The sequence below is a fragment of the Rhinocladiella mackenziei genome, assembly GCF_000835555.1.
Source record: "Rhinocladiella mackenziei CBS 650.93 unplaced genomic scaffold supercont1.5, whole genome shotgun sequence".
In the NCBI taxonomy this organism is placed as follows: Eukaryota; Fungi; Ascomycota; class Eurotiomycetes; order Chaetothyriales; family Herpotrichiellaceae; genus Rhinocladiella; species Rhinocladiella mackenziei.
This window is the reverse complement of record NW_013550600.1, coordinates 363,725-387,458: the sequence shown is the minus strand read 5'-3', so window position 1 is coordinate 387,458 and position 23,734 is coordinate 363,725. Positions and strand designations below refer to the sequence as shown.

General features: G+C 50.6%; 7 protein-coding genes across 7 annotated transcripts; 2 read left to right on the top strand and 5 right to left on the bottom strand.

Moving 5' to 3' along the window:
• Window positions 1–24: 24 nt before the first annotated feature.
• On the bottom strand, window positions 25–1,873 carry Z518_06613 (uncharacterized protein; the record flags this gene model as incomplete). The annotated part of the gene is made up of 3 exons (XM_013414745.1): window positions 25–773; window positions 825–950; window positions 1,057–1,873. The coding sequence occupies 3 exons, from the start codon at window positions 1,871–1,873 to the stop codon at window positions 25–27; spliced, it is 1,692 nt and encodes a 563-aa protein (XP_013270199.1).
• A 1,970-nt stretch (window positions 1,874–3,843) lies between these two features.
• Window positions 3,844–4,462, bottom strand: Z518_06612 (uncharacterized protein; the record flags this gene model as incomplete). Its single annotated transcript, XM_013414744.1, has 3 exons — window positions 3,844–4,008; window positions 4,054–4,205; window positions 4,351–4,462. 3 exons carry the CDS (start codon window positions 4,460–4,462, stop codon window positions 3,844–3,846), a joined length of 429 nt encoding a protein of 142 aa, XP_013270198.1.
• Window positions 4,463–5,401: 939 nt separating this feature from the next.
• Window positions 5,402–6,940, bottom strand: Z518_06611 (uncharacterized protein; the record flags this gene model as incomplete). Its single annotated transcript, XM_013414743.1, has 1 exon — window positions 5,402–6,940. The coding sequence occupies one exon, from the start codon at window positions 6,938–6,940 to the stop codon at window positions 5,402–5,404; it is 1,539 nt and encodes a 512-aa protein (XP_013270197.1).
• Window positions 6,941–10,552: 3,612 nt separating this feature from the next.
• On the top strand, window positions 10,553–12,353 carry Z518_06610 (uncharacterized protein; the record flags this gene model as incomplete). Its single annotated transcript, XM_013414742.1, has 6 exons — window positions 10,553–10,642; window positions 10,695–10,880; window positions 10,930–11,034; window positions 11,089–11,320; window positions 11,397–12,239; window positions 12,301–12,353. 6 exons carry the CDS (start codon window positions 10,553–10,555, stop codon window positions 12,351–12,353), a joined length of 1,509 nt encoding a protein of 502 aa, XP_013270196.1.
• Window positions 12,354–15,574: 3,221 nt separating this feature from the next.
• On the bottom strand, window positions 15,575–16,073 carry Z518_06609 (uncharacterized protein; the record flags this gene model as incomplete). The annotated part of the gene is made up of 3 exons (XM_013414741.1): window positions 15,575–15,811; window positions 15,862–15,996; window positions 16,059–16,073. The coding sequence occupies 3 exons, from the start codon at window positions 16,071–16,073 to the stop codon at window positions 15,575–15,577; spliced, it is 387 nt and encodes a 128-aa protein (XP_013270195.1).
• Window positions 16,074–18,674: 2,601 nt separating this feature from the next.
• On the top strand, window positions 18,675–20,475 carry Z518_06608 (uncharacterized protein; the record flags this gene model as incomplete). Its single annotated transcript, XM_013414740.1, has 4 exons — window positions 18,675–19,323; window positions 19,415–20,104; window positions 20,166–20,302; window positions 20,359–20,475. 4 exons carry the CDS (start codon window positions 18,675–18,677, stop codon window positions 20,473–20,475), a joined length of 1,593 nt encoding a protein of 530 aa, XP_013270194.1.
• A 377-nt stretch (window positions 20,476–20,852) lies between these two features.
• Window positions 20,853–23,386, bottom strand: Z518_06607 (uncharacterized protein; the record flags this gene model as incomplete). The annotated part of the gene is made up of 7 exons (XM_013414739.1): window positions 20,853–21,301; window positions 21,350–21,685; window positions 21,776–21,968; window positions 22,033–22,099; window positions 22,176–22,553; window positions 22,632–22,991; window positions 23,184–23,386. 7 exons carry the CDS (start codon window positions 23,384–23,386, stop codon window positions 20,853–20,855), a joined length of 1,986 nt encoding a protein of 661 aa, XP_013270193.1.
• Window positions 23,387–23,734: the final 348 nt, after the last annotated feature.

Genomic DNA, 23,734 nt, shown 5'->3' with positions numbered 1-23,734 from the left:
TCAGATGCATTTCTCGAACAGTCATCAATCACCACCCACCGGAGGAGCTTCGTGGTCCGCGTGAGCTTCGTTGTCCCCACGAATCGCGTTGGTAGTCGTAATCACCGTAGCGGGGTTGGGTTGCTCTTCATCGTACCGAAAATGATGATGCTGTTTGGAGAAACGATTCAGCAGCCAGTTTCCAATCGATACTCGGGAAATGATAACTGCCCACGTGATGTTGAAACCCAAGGAAACGGAACTTCCAAAGATGCCCGTGAGCGCGACGCCATAGATGATTGCGAAGGGTCCCATCAATATTAGGTACCACCACACCCAGAGGCGCACAGGCGTCCAGGAAATGGCATCAACTCGGTGCGGATAGTTTTCATCCAGCGGAGATTGGTCGCTCATGGCCCATCGTTCGAGTACATCCGCGGTTTGCAGCCAGTTTTTGGTCGCAATACTGCGTTTCGCAGGCTCAGGAGGCTCCCGTTGAGCCGTCAATGGCGGGGAAAGTCCTCCTTCTGAGGGCAAGCTTGGATTTTGTGGCATTACAATGCCTTGAGCTGTGCTGTGAGGATCTGATGCTTGCAGAGTGCTTGTCGAAGCCGTAGTGGCAGAGTTCTTTCTCATGTCTGGATCTTTGACTTCCTGCGCCTCCAGGACAGAGGTAGGATGGGATCTATCCGTTGGAGCGTCCGAATTCGACGGACTTGGTTCAGATTGTGGGGGACTGACGGATCCTTGGGTATTCGGGCCTTTCTTGCTTCGCTTCAGGAGACCGCGATAATCTGTCGTACGTGTTAACTGTGGCATTGAAAACATGTTGCACTGTCACATACCTAGGAGGTGCTGCGTCGCGGTCAGCACTGGCAGAAGCAACAGCACGAGTGGGACAATTTGTCCAAAGCCCCACTCGTTGGGATCACCAGCCATCCCGTCCGCGTGCGAACGCACCGAGATGACGTCTGCGGTTCCGTAAGCGTATGATGAAGCCAGCCAAAATAGTCGGAACGTGAAAGAATCACAGCATTCTCCAAACGCCCATGACTCGCAAAAGGAAACAAACATGACTTTGTGAGAACCCTTTCGACGTTCCTCCGCATAATACTGAAGCATACTTCGACGACGAAAACTCTTTGTAGGTCTTGATTGAGCACTGTTCGGTTTCATGGGTCGATTTGGCGCCGTTCGAATTTGAACGGGTAGTAGCCTGACTATTTGTTGAGGGCGCAGGAGGAGTGTCTCGCCTTGGGAGAACGAAGTATCGAATCGCTTCGTAATGGGCATAAAGAACCAGTAAAGGAAAAAGGTAAGCGTCGATCCCGGTCAAAGCGTCCGAGGGCACACGCAGCGCTCGAACACCGCACTTGAAGTAAGCGTGTTGATACCAAGTCGCAGATGCCTGAAAGATCAGGAGCGTCACCAGCGATAAACAAGCGAGCATCATCAACACTATTTTCGCAGTCGTTATCACGATGTTACTTTGACTGTAATCCTTGATTACCGGGAGTGTGGCCAGATGGACTGATGATGCGAGGAGGGCAAGTGATGTGACCATGTTCGCCGAGTAAATGGACAGATCGGAGGATCGTGAGAAGGCGGCTACTAGTATGGCAATTTCAGAGACGAGTATCTGGTCGCTGACAGAGATCATGAAAGATTCGAGGACTTTGATGCGGTCCAGTCGGTGCTCATGGTCTTGAGCAAGACTGCGTCCGTGAATCCGAAGGACTTTCCGCAACGTGAGGTAAACACCTCGCAAGGCGTCTCGGACGTGATCGTCAACATTGTTCGTGAGATTTAGTGGTATCGAGTCCGTGACGAGACCAATTGAGAGGGCAATCAAGGCCGTGAGAGATGTTACCATAAAGGCAATAAGCACCGGCATTGTGACACAAGGCGGCGCGTACCCCCAGGCCAGTGATGTCTGCGTCATAGAGGATCTGGGATGTTTCAATTTGGTGTTGCTGCGATTCGAGCGAGCAGTCGTTGGAGGCCATGGCGAGTGAACTTGGGAGAGTAATTCAAGAGCCGTCGAGGCAAACTGTGTCTTCATTATAAGCGCAATGCGCGGTGCTTGTCACGGTCTGGGCCGTCATGACGCTGACGTTCCTTTTTTTGCAGAGGATGGTGCTCCGATATGCGCCAGTCCACTGGATGGTGATGCGCGGTACGGTTACCTCTCGCCCCTGAGGCTGTCGCGGACCATACACTGGTCCACGATCCTCTCTCGCTTCGCCATGGCATCCCATATCCGTCCAAGGGCACTATAGATTGGCCTGTCATGCCATCTTCGATCTGCCTCAAATATCTTCAGCAGACCATCAAAGCCACAAGCTGATGCATACAGGCTGCAAGTCGGGCTGAACGATGCGAGGAGGTTTCCCGCAGTTCAGGGAAGAAATGATGTTTTCCCTGATCGCCAAGCCGATTAGTTACCACTGACAGTGGCTGTAAGTTACGGAATACGAATGGCCAACGACGCGGAGGTCTTGGTTTACGTCACCTCTTCCTCAAGAAAGCTTAAAGCATCAAGTAGCGAATGCAGTAGGGCGAATGAGGGGGCTCCTGTCGAGTGCGGGACCGAGAATCTTCGCTTGCTGACAGCCGGGGCATTTTGGGATTGGCTCATTCTTCGTCAGGGACCGATGGGCGATTTCGGGAACGGCACGGCTCGTTGATGCCCAACCTCACCACAAAGGGGGCGCGCACTACTAACAACGCCACAGCAAACTCCCTCGAAAAGGCGAGAAGGCTAAGTGCGAGGCTCTTCGAACAACAAGAGACAGAGGAGCTGTCGAAACGCGGAGAGAATCTCAGAAATCACGACCGGCACCTGTTGAGGGGTAATGTTATTCTGTACACCACATTTTGTTATTCTGTACACCGCTTTTGATTGGTCCGGATTTTTATTTTTCCGGTTATCTGCGCAGTTCGAAGATACGTGATGTCACAACACCTAAGTCTGCCTATATAGAATGCAGAAATGATGGTTAACGATGGTATCCTCTGCACGGTCGATACCTCGTGCTGACTAAGGTAACAAACCAGCGCCCATAGGCTTGGGTGGGAACCGCCCATAAGCGGGGCAGTTGCCCCCCGGCTTATGGGCGGTTTCCCCCCGGTTCATGGGCGGTTTCCCCCTCCGGCTTATGAGCGGTCCTCCCAAGCCTATGGGCGCTGGTTTGTTACCTTAGTCAGCACGAGGTATCGACCGTGCAGGGGATCTCTACACAAATCCGGCTGTGTAGGCCACAATAATTTACAAAGTATACAGAGAAGCTCAAAATGCACGGTACTTATCTACCAAGGAAAAGGGAATCAAATGTGTTTATTGCTTCGCAACCACCTATAACGGGGAGAGTTTAACGCGTCACCCCTCCACAGCTACGCCACTTACTAGTGTTTTCTCGCCATCGCCGGGCCAACGGCAACAAGCTCTGTTAGCGCGGTGTACAGAATAACAGGATGAGAGCGTTAAGTGTACAGAATAAGGCGAGAGAGAGGTGGTGGTGTACAGAATAAGGAGAGTTGAGGCATGGTGTACAGAATAAGCAGGTTTTCCGGTGTACAGAATAACAAAAGTTGGTGTACAGAATAATACCCCCCCCTGTTGAGCTCGGTTGGTCACGTGTTGAACAAAGGGCTATTGTGTATAGGCCCCACCGCTGAAAGACTGGCAAGAGGTTTCCATAGACGACGACGTTACTGATGGTTGCTCTGCGTAACGACGTAGTATTCGCATGTCTATAAAAGAAGCCTGAATACCTCGACAAGTAGATAGAGAACAGAGCATTCAATACATTTCAAGTTGTTCCCCAGTTCGACAAGTCCCTACAGAGCACTGCAGGCCTTTTTTTAATGATCGAGGTTTCTCCGTCCAAAAGTCGATCCAGAGCCGGAGAGAATAGGCAGGGATGGAGGAAAGAATGCAAAGCCACTCAAGGAAGCAATGATGGTGCCGCCAGCTTTCTTGTATGGAAGAAATGCACGGGTAAGCACATAGCTGCCTTTGACGTTAATCTGCTTCGTTCAGCATTGGTATCTCAAGCGACATGTAGACCATACCTCAAAGGTCTTCCTCCATTCGTCAGCGTCGCTATTGTCAATGGGAGCAAGGTTCGGGATATAGCCTGCACTGGCAATAATGACATCCCAAGATCCAATCTTTTGGGCAGCTTTGTCAACTGCAGGTGTATCTACGATATCGGGAACATGGGCTATAACTTTCACGTCAGGGTATTTCGTCTCAATGGCCCCTTTGTCTCCTCAAGAGTCCTCTGTGTGTGACCAAGAATGTGGATAATGTGGCTCCGGCCTGAGCAAACGCATCGATAACTTCTCTGCCGATACCGTGACCGGTACCTGTGATCACGATGGTCCTGCTAGCTTGGGACATCTCGGGCCGTGTTGGATTGATAGCGTCGTAAGTGTTATTATGCCATTCAGCGACCGGAGCTGGGAATGGTGGCTGCATTGTCAACGTGTAGATGTTGGGGGCGTTGAGGAACAGAAGTACAATTGGCCAACTGCGTGAAGTTGAAAAGTGTTGTCCTTGAATATCTTTAACAGAATTGTCGCATGCTGTTGGTGCTGATACTTTATATCCCAGATATCCGATGATAGAGTTCCTAGCATACTGTTTCCAAGGATCCAAAGGTAGTCGGTGAAGGTTCCTCCGAAGCTATTACAAAAGTCCTAATTAGTCACGTTGATTTCATAAGGCCATCGGGGAACGTGATAGAAGCTGATAAAAGCACGACATAATGTGGGCACGGGGTATTGCGGCTGCTTACTTGTCGATGTTCACCGAAGTAGATTTGACAAGCGGTGGGCCGTTGCTAGGCCAGTGTAGGTGAATACGACGGAACGTCTTTAGGACCAGACGTGCCGTCTGTATTTCGTCTATGACTGCCCTAAACGGAAAATAGTCTCTTTGGCCCAATGCGTGAAGGATTCGAAAAGTGAGGGGGAGTCAATCGCCAATGACTGTATCTGCGGCCTGCCTTGCTTGGTTTCACCGCTGCTGTCCCCTCATGCTGCTGACCAAGAGACCATGCTTTGGGACGTGTAATAGGCAAATTCCTCGACAGATTGTGAATACTTTAGGCGATACTGTAGCGTTCAAACATAGGCCAGACGCTACAGACACTTGTGCAAAGATCCGTATTCGAGGCCGACAGGCGTGGCGTTCAAATGCCTGATGAAGCAGTCAACGAGCTGCCAGTATCGACAAGCAGTGGCGGCGCCGTCCGTCGTGCAGAGAATATATGCTTCATACCGGAAGTCGAGGATTGACCGGAAAAATTATCCACGCCCGTTGTCGCACCCTTCGGTCCTTTGTCAACGGATTCAGCGTTCCCAGTACGCCCCGTGACCTTGAAGTAGGATAAGAGACATTGTAATTCATGCCCTATCAAACACTGCCAAGCAGCTCGAACTGCTGGACAGGATTCCAAGCATTGGAAGCGATATCCAAGCTCTTGTGGCCAAGCTGTCCACCCTTCAGGTATGCAAAGACGTGAACACTTTGGCCATCAAAGACCGCCTTCGGCGGACCCGAAAGGCTGTCGCCCAATGTATGGAACCCGCTGCTAGGCGTCCAGGAATTTGTCCGGGCGTCGTAACTCTTGTAGAGTAACGCATTGTCCGCTCCCCAAACAAACACATGGAGAGTGTTTGAGTCAGAACTGACTGCCTCTGGCTCGGCTTGCATCGCCGTTCTGCCACTAAGCGAGGTCCAATTCGACCACTGCTGCGGCGTCGGCACGTCCTGCGAAAAAGACATGTGCCATAATCCAGCGTCCCCGCCGCGGACGAAGATGTCTGTTTTACCCTTTTGCCGGCACACGGCGACGGGCCTGGAGGTGCAAAACCCGCCTAGCTTCTCGAAATCAATTGGTTCCCAGCTTTCCCCGTCGTAGTACTTGTGATACAGGGATTGGTCTTCGCTGCCGACAAGGAAGATATCGTACCGGTCCTCGGCCCAGGACACAACGGTGGGAGCGTACGTTTTGAAGGAGAATTGTGAGGAAAATGTGTAGTATGGTTCCCATCCGCTCGCACTGGTGTACCATTTCTGGGATAGAACGTGGTCGGAATTGATGGTGAAAATGTCCAGTCTGTCAGGTGCCCACGAGACAGCAGTGGGAGGGCTAAGGTGAGAGCCGGCGAGCAGGACCCAGTCTGCGGGCCAGTTTGTCATTGTATTGTGGTATTTCTGCCACAACTGCTGATCTGCGCCTGTGATGAAGATGTCCACGTCTGTAGGGCTACGAGTGATGGCGGACACGCCAAACTCGTCCGCTGCGGTCTTGTTGTCGAGCTGGATAAATGGTTCGACGCTATTGCTCGCTGGCTGCCAGCCTCCATTTTCGGAGTTCGTTGTTGAATTCTGTGGCCGGTATTTCCATTCGGGGTACATGGATGAATTGAGAGCGAAGATCTCCATGTGTGGGTAGCCCCAAGACACCGCGGTCGGGTAGCCGTAAGATGCCAGTGACGTGGCTGTGCCCGACATTGCTGGTGGGGCTGTAGCTGTGCTCACAGGAGGTGAAGAGGATGGCGATGCTGAAGTATCTTTAGCTCCAGAATGTTCGGACAAAAGGCCGCCTGCGACACCCCCGACAATAGCGCCCATCGCAATAAGAGCAACAACGAAGAGAATAATCCATTTCTTTCGCTTCCATCTGCCATGATACACTGTGACGGGCTTGAGATATGTCGCAGCAGCATACTTTGCGTCTGGAAGATCTTCCGCGGGAATCACTATCAGAGCGGAATTCTCGTGGGCATATTCGCGACCCTGCTTGTGAGCCCCGTCTTGTTCGGCTGAAGCCTGACAATTGGGTTCAACATGAAGCTGAGGCGCCGGATGAACTGTTTTCTCTGACGACAGCACCTCGAGCTCTGAATATGGCCCAGCCTCATGCGAGACACCATGAGACATATCCATAACCTCGGGTTTTTCCTTTAACCTAAACAAAAGCAAAACCAAGAAACTCTATCTCGGATGTGCAAAGTATCTTGAAGATCTGAAGACGGCCTCACCGCAATCTCAATGTGCTTATTGTTGCAGTAAATCTGAGCCTCGAGAAACAGGACCAGCTCTTCAGGCCGGATGCACAATTCTTCTTATTGCTTGCTAGATAAGCTAGGAGTTGTTGCAGATGGCCTAACCGACGAGACGGTATTTAATTGGGCGCGACTGGGTGCTGAAGACGTGTGCACTTTGGTACTCCGTATATAGTAGACGCCGGAAGTGGGCAATCCAAGAAATCAAATGACACAAATGACCAATTATAGACTCGAAGAGACTATGGGAGACCCTCGGAAATATGGTGGGCAGGTCTAATGACTCTGGAATGACACGCCAAATTCAGATCGCTTACAGCTGCTAACAGAAATTACCCTTGTATAGTTTCACTAGTTGGGGGCTATTTGTTCCATTCCCAGGTTCCTGAGACACTACTATTTCTCCTGCTTGCTGGAATCTTGGCATTTTTTGGGTCAACCGCATATCCTCCCAAATCTTATTTTCTTCTTTTCATGGTCCTATACATCTGATCACGTGTTCGTCTAATCACAGCTCGTAAGTGTATTTAATGGTTCAGGAGACTGGCTTTCCTTGATCGTTTGTGACTCGAGTTCCCCAGCACGCCTCACCTGCATCATAAAAGGCATGGTGGCTTACGTCGCCGACCTTCTCCATGACTTTGGCATGCAAACTCTTGCCAACTGACTTTCGATACAACATACACCACACGCTCCGGTATTCAACCGAAGTACTTCTTTTACGGACCCTAGGATAAAGGTCCACTATGCACTTTAGTTCATTACCGTACCACGAGAGCATGGCCAAAGTGAAGCCCCAGAAATGCCAGATCAATCCCTTTTCCTTGCAAGAACGCTCCTGAAGTGGTGTGTACACAAACCTAGAGATTCCAGCCATTCGCTCAAGAGGCCTCTTCTTGACCATGAGCATCCTCATTACCATGTCAGACAAACACTCGCACTGTACAATCGACACTTCCTGTAGCAATGACACATCGGATTTTTCCTTCGCCAGAACTGATATTTTTGGAGATCCCATCGGCTTTTGGCCCACAATAGCCATTGGCCATCGAAAGAGGTTGGGGCCCAATCAGTGTGGCCAAGAATTGTTCTCAAGCAATATCCTGTCAGAACATCCCATATCCGAAGACATTTATCTCGGCTAGCGGACACGAGGAGGTTTGGGAAGAAAGGCGATGCAAATCGAACAGCGGAAATGGAGTGATCGTGGCCCAGAAGGGTTCGAATGTTCTTGTACTCGTTTTTGGGATCCCACAACCTGATTGTAAGATCGCCAGAACATGGCAGGATATCTCCTTTTGGACCTCCAAAATCGACGTCAAGAACGGCCTTTGTGTGAGCCTTAACTGTCCTCTCTAATTCTCCCAGTTCCCAATCCCAAATCTTAGTAGTGCAATCTTCTGAGCCTGATGCAAGTGATGAGTAAACAGGATGAAATGCGACGCAAGTAATCGGGTCTTTGTGTGATTGGAGTGCGTGCAGGTGATCGGGGAAGCCAGTCCGTTGGATCGTGGTTACGCAAGAGAGGTTGGAGCGGCTAGGCTGAGTTCGTGCTGCAGACTTGCAATCTATGACTCTTGTTCCCATTCCCGTGCCATTGTATCTCGTCCCCGATTCTGACCTGCGGAATCATAGAAAACATCAGTCCCTTTCCACAACATCCACTCCCGTCGCCTCCCTTGACTCAGAAGATGTTATCGGATCTGATCCTGGCACTGCCACCCAGGCAACACGAACTCGAAAACGATACTCGTCATCTACCGAGTCCACGGCTCGTCATGACACGGGCAGTCCTCAAAAGCGGCCTCGCCGTGCCACGAATGAGACGTGGAAGGCGAAAGGGGCCAGGGAGGCACGATAGGCAGTGGATGCCAAACAATCTCTTGCATCACAAAACAGGCACGTATCGTTATCATGCCCACAGTGTTGATACAGAGGACAACAGGGTGGCAGACATCGAGGATGTCTATCTAGGGGGGCTCCATCCAGTGCGTTGTCGGATGGATAGCCTTATTGGTCGAGAATTGCGATGGCGCTGCGAGCGACTCTTCGAGATGAGGTATGGCCCAAAGGAGCTGCAGATGATGACGGCCGCGATGAAGCGGCAGTCCAAGAAGAAATGAGGACTTGCTAGCTTCGGAAGCATGGTGTAGAATGTAAGAAAGCATCTTAACTGAACCAGCTCGGAGAGAAATGAAAAATAAAACATGGGGCCGCAGGCCATTCCTGTCAGTACAATGTAGACACGCGATAGCACGACGAGCGAAGGGAAGATTATTTCTTTTTGCACTGATCAATAATGATATAAGTCACGTGAATTGACTTGCTCTCGCAGACTTGCTGGGCGCTCGGGCCAAAATGTTCACCTCGAAGCTGGAAAGAAACCGGTCGACAAACAACGGTTGTATTATGGGCAGTCTTGAGCACTGACTCAAGAAGGATTTTGCGTGCGAAGAGGTCTCTTCATGCGGATCACCAAGTTCTTCCTACCAGGATGGCTCGAGCAGTTCTCTTCTCTCCCGAACAACTCACCACTGCCTCTTGTTTGGATTGTACTTCCCACGCCCTCGCCACTCTCGTTAACTCGGCATCAGTCGAAGACTCCGACATAGATCGTTCAGTACCGCGACGGTCGATTCCACGCTACGCCGGCCGCTCTTCGCGCTCTCCCTGCATTGATCCGTCTTAAACGCAATTGCGCCGTTCCCGATAGATCTCGAACCCGGTTCGATCTCTCCGAGCTACGAAGTTACCAAAACCAATGTGCAAGAAATTTCAGGAACGACTTGATGTTCAATGGGAAGCGTGAAGGAGCGGTGCCGGCATGTAGGGCGAGATAAAACACAGAAGGAGGGTTACAGTAGAGAGCCGCTTTGAAGACACGTCGCCGCTCGCCAGAACCACCGATTTGGGAGGTAGTGGTAAATCGGCAGCTTTGTCTCCATATTCTTTGTGCTTTGTTCAATGGACCTCGGTATGGTCTCGGATATTGTATTACAGAATCAAGGATTGACAGTGCGGCGAAATTTTCAATGTCGGCATTTGAAGATTGCATGCAGTAAAGATATGCGGTAAAGTGGTATTGTGCCCTCCTCGCTCCACACTTCTCCAACATTTGCTTGCATGTTAAACCTCATTAAGTTTACCGTCGTACTCCCCATGGAGTCTTCGGCCCCATCCAACCTGGAAGTATCTTCCCTTCATTGGACTTTGCTCGCCCGTCTACGATGAAATCAGAGGTCCGTCCACGGTCCACGACCGGCCCACGGCCCGTGTTCCTATGGACGGTCCTCGCCCCGGTATATTTCTGCACGAATACTGTCCTTCGTGATATTCCCAGTCTCAGAGCAAAGTGGGGTACTCTCGGATTTTGTATCACCAGGCGAATGGCCAGTACGATCTACCATAGATACAAAGGGGACCCGATTTTCCTCGCGTTTCACGAGTTCATTTCGCCAATCTGCCTTCGAAGATCTCATACCAGCAATCGACAATGGTAAAAGAAATCTTCACCGAAACTGGTGACCCAATTCATCTTGAAAAACCTGGCCTAGATGAACATGCCGGCCTTGATGACTCCAATGTACGTTGTTCGAGCTTCCCTCATTGTAATTCCCCCACTGACCTCCTCACAGCTTCCAAGATACGATGACAAAGAGACCAAGCGAATCCTACGAAAGGTCGACTATCGGCTCCTGCCTATGTTGACCTTGCTCTACGTCCTCGCCTTCTTGGATCGAGGCAATATCGGCAATGCCAAAGTCGCTGGAATGAACAAAGACCTCAACCTGACTGGGAAGCAATACAATTTGGCACTGACTGTATATTCCTCATCTTTCCATCGCTTGCCCATTCTCACAAAGGATCCAGGTCTTTTTTTTCCCGTACGCGATATTCGAAGTCCCCAGCAACATCGTCCTCAAGCTCATGCGACCATCCTGGTGGATCTGTATCTTGATGGTTTCATGGGGTATCGTACGTCATGCACCGTCACTCTCCTTATTTATCTCGCTGACTTCTGCGTCCTAGGTCATGACACTCCAAGGAATCGTACAAAACTACCATGGTCTCATCATCACCCGGACACTACTCGGTCTTACAGAAAGTGGCTTCTTCCCTGCGGCCACTTACCTCTTGACCACCTGGTACTGCCGCTTTGAAGTCCAAACCCGACTCTCCATCTTCTTCTCCGCCGCTTCTATGGCCAGTGCATTTTCCGGCCTATTGGCCTTCGCCATTGAAAACATGGTCGGCGTCGCAGGTAATTCTTCTCATCTCCGATCCGTCCTCTGCCCCCCGCCCTTTGCTCAATCGACATTCTAATCTCTGGATGTTAGGCCTCGGAGGCTGGCGGTGGATCTTCATCCTTGAAGGCATCTTCACCGTCGTCGTCGGCACTACCCTGCCCTGGACCCTGCCCGACTCTCCTGAAACCGCCAGCTTTCTCACCCAAGCCGAGCGCGACTTCATCAACCGCCGCCTCGTCCAAGACGCAGGAACCTCCGCCGGTACTGTTCGGACACGAGACAGCTTCAAATGGCGATACCTCCGCGCCGCTTTGACGGACTGGAAGATCTACTTTACGGTCATCATCTACTGGGGCAACAGCATCTGCTTGTACGGATTCACGTACTCTGCCCCCACCATCATACTCGAGCTAGGATACTCGTCTGCACAGGCCCAATTGCTGACGATACCCGTCTACTTTCTCGGCGTGTGCAGTACGATTTTCTTCTCCGTGCTCGCGGACAGACATCAGTCGCGATGGCCTTTCATCGTGGTTCCCTTCAGCGTGGCATTGGTGGGATTCATTGGGCTGCTTTCGATTCCGCATCCGAAACTCCCCGGGCTGACATATGCGTTCCTCTTTACGATCCCGGCCGGTGTCTATCCCCCTTTGATCGGGTGTTTGTCTTGGGTCGGTAATAATCTGGCCCCAACATGGAAGCGCGCGGTCGGCATGGCATTGTTGATTTCGATCGGCAACATGGGCGGTGCGATTGGATCGAATATCTTTCTCGCGGAGCAGGCGCCACATTACTGGTTGGGATATGGGATTGGAACGGGCATGGTGGCTGCGGCGATTGTGTCTACGTTCGTGCTTCGGATCGCGTACGGGGTACTCAATAAGAAGAGAGATCTCACGAGCGAGGAAGAGATAAGGGCGAAGTATTCAGAAGGTAAGTGCTTTCCTCGATGGGCCCGGAAGACGGCATGTTGGCTAATGAGTTCGTCGTGCAGAGGAACTTCTCGATCTTGGAGATAAGTCGCCCTTGTATCGCTATGTGGTGTGATCGGAACGGTTTCTTTCAAGGGTGTGGATCATAGAGATGAAAATACGAATGGAAAATTCACGATCATAGATGAAGAAAATTCTTAAGAGATGATAGGTGGTTGGATTTCTCTGATCAAGAAGCTTTTTCCTCCTCCCATTCCTTTTCCGGTACTCTGCTGTATCATCTTCTGAATCATGCTGTCATATCTGGGACAAGAGGGGAAAGAAAAGGAGCAAGGGAATACCGCAATGGCAAAGGCTGACTGAAGTAGTCGCTGTTATCTGTGTCTTGTTTTGAGGGTTGTGTGGGTGGCGGAAGTAAACAAGTGCTCTAGTGTTCTAGTCCTAAATAGGCCTAGCGTACCACGTGACATGTGTCTTCAATCGAGACAAAGCTCTCGCGTTAATGGCTATGATAATGCTTTGGTCTGGCTCGAAGAGCTTTCGTCCTTGTCAATCCCCTTCTCCTCCCCTTCCCCTCAGGAATAGCACATCGGAAGATTTGACATCGAAACCATGGGCCAAGAAGACAGGCACGATCATACTTGTCGAGGAGGATTGCAAGGTCGTGGAGCACTTGCTAGGAATCGACTCATGAATCGATTCCCTAACTAAGCATGACTAATCAAACGGCGTATCCTCATTGGATGGCAAATGATTATTCCAATCCGCCGGGAACGTATGCAGGCACAAAACTTGGCACCAAATTCGGCTCGCGCCAACTTCGGGTATTATGTAATTGGTACCTATGTACCTGGTACATACCTGGGGAAGCAAAATAGAATTTCTTCAATCGATAAAGCTTCTCTGGCTGGTTCACAGACTAGATTCGATCCGTGAATCATCTCGATATCGATATCTATCGAGTAGGTGCCCTCCCCCGGCCACATGGTCCACGGATTGGATCCGATGATGGGTCGGCGAGCTCACGTGCTCACGTGACAACGCCAAGCCATAAGCTTACATTATTGGCCAGCATGTCACTCTTGGCGTCGCCACACAACGCCAAGCCCTAACTAGGGAAATCTGCCGCCGAATTTGGGCAATTTGCGTCGCCGCTTTTAGAGTACTTCTTCCCTAAATCCCAAGACCATCCACTCTTCGCTCAATGCAAGCGTCTTCATTCTCACGTGAGCATTTGGCTGTGTGGATTTCTGCCAAGGATTCTGGCTTACGCTTTCATCTATTGCTTCTCTCTATTGAGCGTTCACTGTTGGCCAGAATAGGCAATGCTGGCTTGGCGTTGTCACCGCGACTGGCTTGGCATTATCACTCATAGTGACACCTGAGGTAACTTATACCCTTAACTCTTTCAATCTTCTCTCCCATACAATTCATCATTCATAATCTCTTCTACTTCAGTGCTCCCACTTCTCGCCTCAGTACGCGCCTGATTCATCAACAACTTTCCCTGCCTGATTCTTCTACCAGCCTTTTTTACTCCTTCAACATTGCTCCTTCCGGCCTTCGAACCCAACATGAATACAATTTGCAGACCCAGCGATGGGCCACCTACATGTACACCCATGTCAAGGTCATCCTCAAGCTCAACTACATCAAAAGAGACTACGGCAGTGGAGAGTTCAGCACCGGAGATATCGCCCTTAGAGGGATTGGAAGACGCTCGTATCTATACGTACAGAGGGATCCGAGACCTAAAAGAACGTGTCAACTTGCAGTCCGCTGCGTTGATGGACGGTCGCACGAATCAGCAATACCTTGTTTTCAGGGGTGTCACAAAAGGCCACCTTGAAAAGATTGACCATCAGCGCGCCAGCATAGGGAAGCATACTCGGATGAGCCATTACGCGGATAACAATCTATTAGTTATCAAGATGATGCCCTCAGCGGAACATGAAGTTGTGCACCTCACACTAGCCCGGGAACTTAATGACGCGTTTTCTGGAATGGGCCTCCCAAAAGGCTGCTTATGTCCTATTGGTGGGACAACGTACAAACTCCCTAATTCCTCTAAAGAGGGTGATATGGGATTCCGCCCCGTCCCGATCCGAAAAAAGAAATCTGACTGGCCAGCAATTGTTTTTGAGTCTGGACTCTCTGAAACGCTTCCTCGTCTGAGACATGACGCAGCATGGTGGATTGTCAACTCTGGAGGAGATGTCAAGATTGTCATCATCATCTCAATAAAGCTAGCACAGAAGACGCTAACAGTCGAAAAGTGGTGCTCTTCTCCGCCTCCTGCATATAGACCAACCACCAGAAGCCACCCAAGTCCCAACGCTTCAGTTCCGACAAAAGTCCAAGAGCTTACTATCACCCAAAATCCCACTCCACAACTAGGTCCTACTGCTCAGTCGAATATCATCGGCCAGCCAATTGTCACCGTTCAGCCAGGCACTGTCTCAGCCTATGACGTTGCTGGAGCGCCTCTGATTCTCGAATTTGACAAAATCATACTCCGAGCCGCTGTACCGCCAGAAGGCGACGTCGTCTTTAATGTCGCGGATCTTGCGGCCTGGGCGGACTACTTCTGGGAGAACGTTGAGTAGAGAGATCGCAAGGGTTATGGCAGGATCGGGGGGACACATTGTGGGAGTGGCAACGGCTAATGGCATACAGGACAACGGAAGTGTCATCACTTTTTCAGGATTTTTCTAAAGGCTTGTTCGGGGCAACGGAAGTACCATCCTTACCGAGAGATCACTTAAGAGCTTATTCAGGACAACAGAAGCGCCATAGATTTCTGTCAAACAATGAATGCCAAGAGAATATGAATTGAATGCTTTACTCTTTAGCAACTGGTCCTGCCAGGTTGCGGATCAGATCTGCTGGTGTTCAGAATCGTTCGAGGTTGCGGAAGGTGTTCTCATCATTGCTTTCATCATGATCGGCCCTTCTTTGAACGTGATAGAGAGAATTAAAAATAGTTCTAGCTTCGCTTGCTCTTTCCGACAAAACCTGCTCGAGTGCGTAATCCAGTACAGCTCCTCTAACCGAATAATCATAAACTGTCGCGGTTTAGAGAGTTGTAAGGCTCGACCTTGGAATCGCCTCTTATCAGCCTCACGCATCTTTCTAAGAGGCGCGCTTTTCTTGACATCGCTCTTTAGTCTTCGGATCGATGGCTCCGTCTTCTGGGCTGTTTACGCTTTGGCTGTCGCCTGCTGCCACTATGACAGGACGAATCGTCGCGACTTTGCCGTTCTTCGACTCTCCTCTCCTCTTCTGCGAACTGCTCCTCATCATCATGATCTAATTCCTCCGGGGGGGGGTCCTTTCTCAAGTCCGCTTTCGAGTTCTAGAGTTAATAGCGTCGAAATTCAAGCTTGCTTTATATGTTAGGTCGTTCTCCTCTGCGGTGATGAGGTACCTAAAGAGGTCATGTGCAGAGATGAATATCTCACTATCCAAGGATACGTTTTCGTCGGCGTAGGCGGCTAGTGTAAAGTCTTCAAGGCGGAGGCGCAGACCAGCTTGTGAGTCGCCGATTTGGTTTCCATCCTCGCTGCGAAACTCCTAAGAGATGTCAGTACGTACTAAAGCAGATCTAATTAGTTATGAAATACCTGATCCGGCGAACTTTTGTGCGCAACCAATTCTTTGCCCCCAGCAGCATTGACTTGAATTCGCGGTCGCCATATAGACACAGTGACTATCTTGCCTCTGTAGTCGAGGTCTAACCCCAGGTCGGCAGGATTGTACTGCTCATTGAATTTGTCAGTGGAATTAAGGAGGCACCAGTGATCGTATCTCCCTTTCGAACCCGTCGTGAACTCATCGCCGCGAGTTGGGATAGTGAGAGAAGTGATGTTTGAGATGTAGAATGGAAAATCTTTTGGTCAGGCAGCAGTCTCGTGGGGTTTCACTTACTTCGTTGCGCGGCAGCCTTGAGAAATATTTGGTTCAGGTGGGCCAGGAGGGGAATATATGTTGTCTCGATACCCAGACCTCTCTCGGAACGAAGCCCATCAGGACATGATCCTCCACGAAGTTCCGGAGACCATAATTGAGCATGACATCTCCGTCTTCCTAAGGGATGAATTTTCGAAGATTCGGAAGCGCTATAATGCTCGCCTACCTTCTCAGACTCTACCAAATGATTCCTGGCCGGATCACGAAGTGCTTGAAACTTTGGTCAAAGTGGCCGTCCTTCTATTTATTGTTGCGGCGACAGTGTGTCGTTATATTGGAGACTTGAAATGGAGCCCTCCGAAACGACTTGAGAAGATCTTAGAGTTTCAATGAAATGGTCCATTGGGTCAATTAGGGCAGATGGAACAGACATACCTACCTGTCCTCGCTCAAACCTTTGACGATCGAGACGAGGAAAAAAAATTCTATCAAGAGTTCCGCGAAATTGTTGGATCTATTGTCACTCTTGCTGAGCCGCTGTCCACGAGGTCCTTGGTAGCTCTTCTAGACTTGGATCGAGATGTCGTCCTGCACCATCTAAAGTTGTCGTACAATGAGAGGAAAAGAGGAAGTATCTCTCGATTGTTACATTGATTATTACATTGTGTGCTCTCTGTCTTCTATCAAGTTGAGGTCCTGCCTCGCACGTATATATAGAGAAGATTTGCCACCGCCACTCGTCGTCTCCGTTGGTAAGATCCTTGTATAGCTGAATGTTTCAGTATCATAGCGGAACATATTGCCACAGCTGTTTGACAGCAGTTTACCCCGATCCTGAACCTGTTCGCCCTTTCCACCTGTCCTTCGGCGAGTTTCTATTGAGCGACAAAATGCGAAACAGACCCTTTGGGGTGGACGACCAGGCCACGCATCGATTGCTTTCGACCAGATGTTTACAATTTTTGTCAGCGGAGAATGGTTTGCACGAGAACATGTGTGAGCTTAGGTATCCCGGTCAGCTACGAAAAGAGGTTGATCCAGTTACAATCGACCAACGCCTCCCACCTGCATTTCAATATGCGTGCCGGTACTGGATTCACCATATACAGCATAGCTTGGTTCAGATTCGTGATGAAGACGACGTGCATGTGTTTTTGCAGAAGCACTTCCTGCACTGGCTTGAAGCTCTAAGCCTAATGGGCAGGATCGCTGAGGCTCTGGTGAATCACACCCCCTAAGGTGATCCATGGATTGGATCCGATGGGGATTGTTGTTAAATGGGTCTAGTTAAATGCTCTAGTTAATCGCACCCCCTTGAGGTGGTCCATGGACTGGATCCGATGAAAGGGGTTGGCACGTGACTTATCCTGTGCCAAGCCTTATCGTTAGGATTATCGTTATTGCCGATAACTTATTCATCATCCTCCTCGTTCGCACACTTTGGGGAAAAAAAAAACACCACGCGATTCGAACCCCTCCTATAGCCAGTGTATAACTGTCTTGCAGATGGGGCGCCCCAACCAGCGAAAGTAGTCAGTCAGACAAGTCAACTTAGGGAGTCAACCCCCGAGTATCAGCAAGTGCGACATCAACAATCACTGGTTGGAGCATTACGTTTACCCATCTAGGGCACCTAGAAAGCTCAATGGAGCCTAGGCCGGACAACCCTCTTGCCTCACTAGTGAGGTCCCTCAATTCTATCGGTTCGACCAAAACTCGGTGTTACCAGAGTTTCGTCCTTGATAGGTCAACCACGACTTGGTGTCAATTTTGAAGCAGTTTTCTGCAGAATAAAATATAAACCTTAATTTTGGGAGGGGTCACGTGATTTTACCGTCCTGTGGATTTCTGCCAAGGATTCTGGCTTACGCTAAATTACATTCGTTTACGGAACATATATAAGTAAAGCGGCCACCCCCAGCAGATAGTTTTAGTTAGTTCATACATTCTCTCCCCGCCGCTACAACCACAGTCGAAGCGAGTCCGAGTAGCGGAGGTGACTGCCGCCAGAAGGCATCGTCTATAGGAGTATCTACAGACCACAGAACGCGTTAGTTGTTAAGAAAAACCTCTTTCTAGTCTTCACTGACCTTTTGGTGTACGTGTTGAACAAACGATAACCCATCGTTCATGGCAAACCTACTCGTTTTGTAACATTCACCTCCTGGCGTGTAACACCATTGACAGCGGCAGTATACACCTCGTAGATAGATATACAGATGGGCTCAATCCCACACTCATTTGGTGAGCATTCAATACATCTCGAGTTGCACACAGTTTGATAGTACGTGCGATTTTGGGACTACCCCGCAAACCTACCAGTTTTTGTAATACCGCGGGCTTCTGTTTCTCGCCAATATTGCTACGCTGAAACTCCGAATCCAAACTTCCGAAGTGAATTATATAACCGCGAGCACGATTTCTACTCACCGTGACAAGATGGCTAAGCATGAAAACTCGTTGGTTTTCCTCCGTCCGCATCTTGAATCTCGACACAGGTCTTCCTGTCCTTCCTGTCGTTCTCATCATGGCCGTCCTTCCCGAGCCCGCTGTCTCCGACGACGTCCCCCAGCGAGTCAAGGACTCCTCCCGACGCATGTTCTGGATCCGATCTCTTCTCCTCCGCACGCGCCTCGACAACGATGTCTGCAACCAGAATTACGCCGGCAACGGCACAGACGACGACCCCTACATTGTCGATTACCTGCACAACGACTGCCAGGACGCCATGAGTTTTTCCAAGAGGCGAAAATGGGCCGTTGCCGTTCTCCAGTCCCTGTCCACGTTTGCGGTGACCTTTGCCAGCTCGGTGTACGTCAGCGGCATCGAAGGCGTCATGCAGCGCTTTGACGTGTCCGAGGAGGTGGCCACGCTGGGCTTGTCGCTCTTCGTGTTGGGGTTCGCCCTGGGACCGCTGATCTGGGCGCCTCTGTCGGAGGTGTACGGGCGCAAGTCCATCTTTGTGATTTCGTACACGGCGTACACGGCATTCAGCGTGGCGGCGACGTGCGCGTCCAACATCACGGCCTTGCTGGTTCTTCGCTTCTTTGCGAGCGCGTTTGGTTCGTCGTCGATGACGAATGTCGGGGGCGTCATTGCCGACATGTTCAGCAGGGCGGAGCGCGGACTGGCGACGGGATTGTTTGTCACGGCTCCCTTTCTGGGGCCTGCACTTGGTAGGTGGTGGATGCCCTTCTTTCATGCTGCCATTTTTGCTATTGTTGCCCTTGTGCACTTGCTAATTCTTATCAATTTTTTTTTTTTCAGGGCCCATTGCCGGTGGTTTTCTTGGCGAGACCCAGGGCTGGCGCTGGATTCTCGGTTTGATCGCCATACTGGGTGGTGTGATCTGGATTGCCACAATGCTCGCCACCCGCGAAACATACGCGCCGTTCATTCTGCGACGTCGAGCCAAGGCCCTCTCCCGGATGACAGGAAGCGTATATGTGTCCCGGCTCGATGCGGGACAGCCTCCCAAGACACTCTCGCAGGAGCTCTCGGTCTCTTTCACGCGCCCCTGGATCCTTCTGTTCCGCGAACCCATTGTCTTGCCGACGTCGCTGTACATCTCTATCGTCTACGGTACACTGTACATGTTCTTTGCCGGGTTTCCCATCGTCTTTCAAGTTGCTCGAGGCTGGAGCCAGGGCACCGCCGGACTTCCGTTTGTCGGCGTCGCCATTGGCGTCTGTCTTGCCACGCTGGCGGCCGGCGTGGACAACAAGCGCTACGTGCGCCTGTGCGCGGCGGCCGAGGCAGAGGGATGCGCAGTCGAGCCAGAAGCCAGACTGGGTACGGCCATGGCAGGCTCTATTGTCCTTCCGATTGGTCTGTTCCTGTTTGCGTGGACGACGTATCCGTCGGTGCACTGGATCGTACCCATTATCGGCGCCATGTTTTTCTCGTGTGGACTTGTCATGGTCTTCATCTCGCTGATGAGCTATCTGGTCGACTCTTGTACGTTTTGATCCTTGCTTCGTGATCCTCTGCAACAATGCACATGCTCACCTGGGTACAGATGTCGTCTATGCTGCTTCTGTGCTGGCGGCCAACTCGGTGCTTCGGTCCTTGTTCGGCACCGCGTTTCCGCTGTTTACCACCCGAATGTACGAGAATCTCGGAAATCAATGGGCGAGCTCCATTCCTGCGTTCCTGGTGCTTGGGTGCCGTGCCTGCCTTTCCCGTTTCTGTTCCACAAGTACGGTCCGCAGATACGTTCCAAGTGCAACTATGCTTCCGAAGCAGCAAAGGCGCTGGAGATGATGCGTCGTCGGCACGTCGTCGTGATTGGAGGTGAGCCAAATGGGCCGGAGACGGAGGCTGAATAGGTTGTTTGGTGGAGGCTGGTCCCGACAGTATTATTAGCCCTCCGTAATACGTAATGGGGCGCCGGCGTGGGAGTTTTAGAGATGGATGGAAAGTATACAAAGTGTGGATTCAATATTATAGTATAGATAGGTTGCTTTACTTTACTATTGTTTTCTTATTTTCTATTTAATTCCTGATAGAGAGAAGACCCAGGTCAATTGGACTTGAGCTACCTAGCCATATATTTCTCATCTTAGTCTGAAGCGAACGACGGGGAAGTTGCAGGGGGGAGAAAGGATAGATCGACAAGCTCCGTGTGCTAATAGATTCCCATACGGTTAACATTGCCCCAGATAATGCATGTGCCTCGATGGCGCCCGTTCTTGGGAAACCCATGTCAATATCGACCAGTAAAATCCAGTTGCCCAATCTGCCACTCGTCCAAGAAATCAAATCCTAGGAAATCCACATCGAACGACGGATTATTCTCACAATGCTCCAATTGAGACGAAACTACGCTGACCTGTGTGTGCGGCGAAGCGTACGCATCCGCCATGCTGTTGTCTTGTGACTGCGACTGCGCAGGTACTTGACCGAGAATGTTGGGCGGAACCAAGTACAGATTTTTCTTGGCAAGAATCTCCTCAAATACCGGCAGCGCTCTTTTCAGGATGGGTATTTCTTTTCCCTGGGTGAGAACAAGCATTGTCTGGCTGATGGATATCCGAGCCATGGAACGGACGAGGTCTGTCTCGGCTGGATCGAGGGCCGATTCGATGTGTAGAGCGAGCAGCGCAGTTATTGTGGTTACGCTGACAAGGCCATTGTTAGTTCCATTGGTGCGTTCTATAGAGCATGTCCGAAAAATGGGAAATGGGAAGAAATAAACGGCACCTACAAAGACATGGGAAAGTCCTGAAGGGTACCACTCGCCAACACCCTCTTTGGCAATCGTGTCTAACTCCAGAATAGCGGACCGAAGCCGCTGTTGGGCCCACTCGCTCCAGTCCGCATGTCGGGACTGCTGCCAACAGCGTCGTATCAGACGACACAAGATGCACTCAAACCTGTAGCTCATGGCTTGTATATTCAGATAGTACACGTCAGTTCCAGTATTCCCACCCACGTGCATCTTGGCAGCGAGAGACTTGCGCCATGCATCGAGTGGGTGCATCATTTGGCGAGGATCCTGCTGTGGCTTGTTTGTCACAATGGACAAACACTGTCCGACTAAATAGAGTTAGCCATGCTTGTGGTATCAGTTACAGATTGAAAATAAAATGGAATAAGAACAAAGAATCGAATAGAACCAACACGCACATATTCGAGACAACTCGCAGTGGACAACAGGCGAGGCCTTTTGCTGAGGCGTGACCGCCGATAGCAAGCCGGATGATGCTTCCGAGACATCCTCCGCTTCCCAGTCATCTTCCGTCCTAGGCTTGATCGCGGAGGTGTTTTCGAGTAGTCGCGAGCGTCTGGTATTGACAAAGACGTGGAAAATGTCTAAAGACTACGTAGCTATAGTAAGCATAAAGCAGGGAGAACAGAACACGGTGACGAGACGAGGGACGTACGTAGAGAGCCCACCAGATCCTTCTGTACAACTTTAAGACTTCGCGGGGTTTGTCTTCTCGAACACACCTGTCGGAGAGTCCGTGGGCAGTTAGTACCCGCAATACATGTCACAGGTGTCACAGTCCAGGAGTAGGAAACGCACGTGTTGCGTAGGTCAAGCTTGGTGGCAAGACGGATCGCGTTGTGGAACCAGTAGCCAGAGTCCCGGTCGGTGGGGTGGTCGAGAATCACCATGCACAAGATGATAGATCCCTGCAGCATCAACAACGGGTCATCTTCGGCGGCAAAGTCGTGGAGCAGCTTGGCCTTGGAGAAGAACGACTCTTGCGCGGCCGAGCGGCTGGCAAAGCCGCAGGCGGATAGCACATCTGCTGGCGCATGGAGACTGGCTGGTGTCAATATGACGCGGAGCAGGAACAGCGAGCAGTCGCCGGATTGATACCCGCGAATGAAATCAGCTCTGCTGATCACGGGAGCAAAAGGGTAGACGTGGTCAAAGTATGTCTTAATGAGGGCATCTCTGTTGTTTTGGTCTGTGAGTAGAGTGAAGATGAAGACCCAAAGAAGATGGAGGATGGAGGATTCAAGATTGTCTCACAAGTGGCGCGGAGGAGGTAGATCAAAGACACCCTTCTTGACAAGATATTCATTGTCAATGTCGTCCAATTGGGGTAGCTTGGTCCATAGACGGTTCCAAGGAGTAAAACTGTCTTCCGGCCTTGGACGGTAGGGGGTACTGAAAGTGGTGTGGTGTCGACTGGATTCTGCAGTTTCTTTCACGGCGTCGTTTAGGATATTGAGGTAGAGCAGATCTGGCTCAGTCTGACGTGGGCTTTGGCAGTCCAGGGGATCGGAAGTGGAAGGTTGCTTTGATTGTTTTGATTGATTGAGACTGTCTAACTGGCTACTGTTGGATGTAGCCGGGATGCCTGGAATCTGGCAACGGTTAGTGGGAATTCTGAAGGATCATCGAAGGAGAAGAAGAAAGGCGGAGAAGAGAAGCAGCCGTGACAATGCCAATCATCTAAAGCATACTCGTACATGGCTAGGAATCGGTAAAACATGTATTGCTTTCCTATGGGCCCCATCTATGTTAGCACGCACCTAATGAACCATGAACCATGAACCATCCTATCAGTAATCAACTCACCTGGTCCGACCCTTACGGACCGGCAGTACACAATCCTTGGCACACTTCCTGCTGGTACAGCTGCTGCAGGGGAGGCCAATCACGGCGGCATCGCACTTGACCTTGCGTACACGGCAGAGCACACATGCCTTGTTGGCTTTGAGGGCACGTTTTCCGGTTTCTCCCGCCCTCTGTGGCTCGCTACCAGAAACAGAAATATTCATTGAAGGGGGAGGGGCGTTTGTTGTAGCCTGCAATGGCGTGGACGATCTGTCGAACTGAGCGAGATGCGGATAGAAGAGGTGGGAACTCGTGATCAGGGCATAAGAGGGCTTAGGTGGTGGAGTGAGGGCGTTTTCCAGATTTCGGCGTTTGAACTTCAGGTCAGCTCGGAAGTTTGTATATTCCCGAGTCTTGCTGTATATGCCGAATATGTGTTGACAATAGTGGATCCTGCCCTAGCCCTACCCCACCGCCAAGAAATCCTCCTGAACTGAGTCGGATTTTCGCACTAATGTGTCTGGGCATCGGCTATTAATACGAGTATATACAATTACGTGACTTTGGGAGTA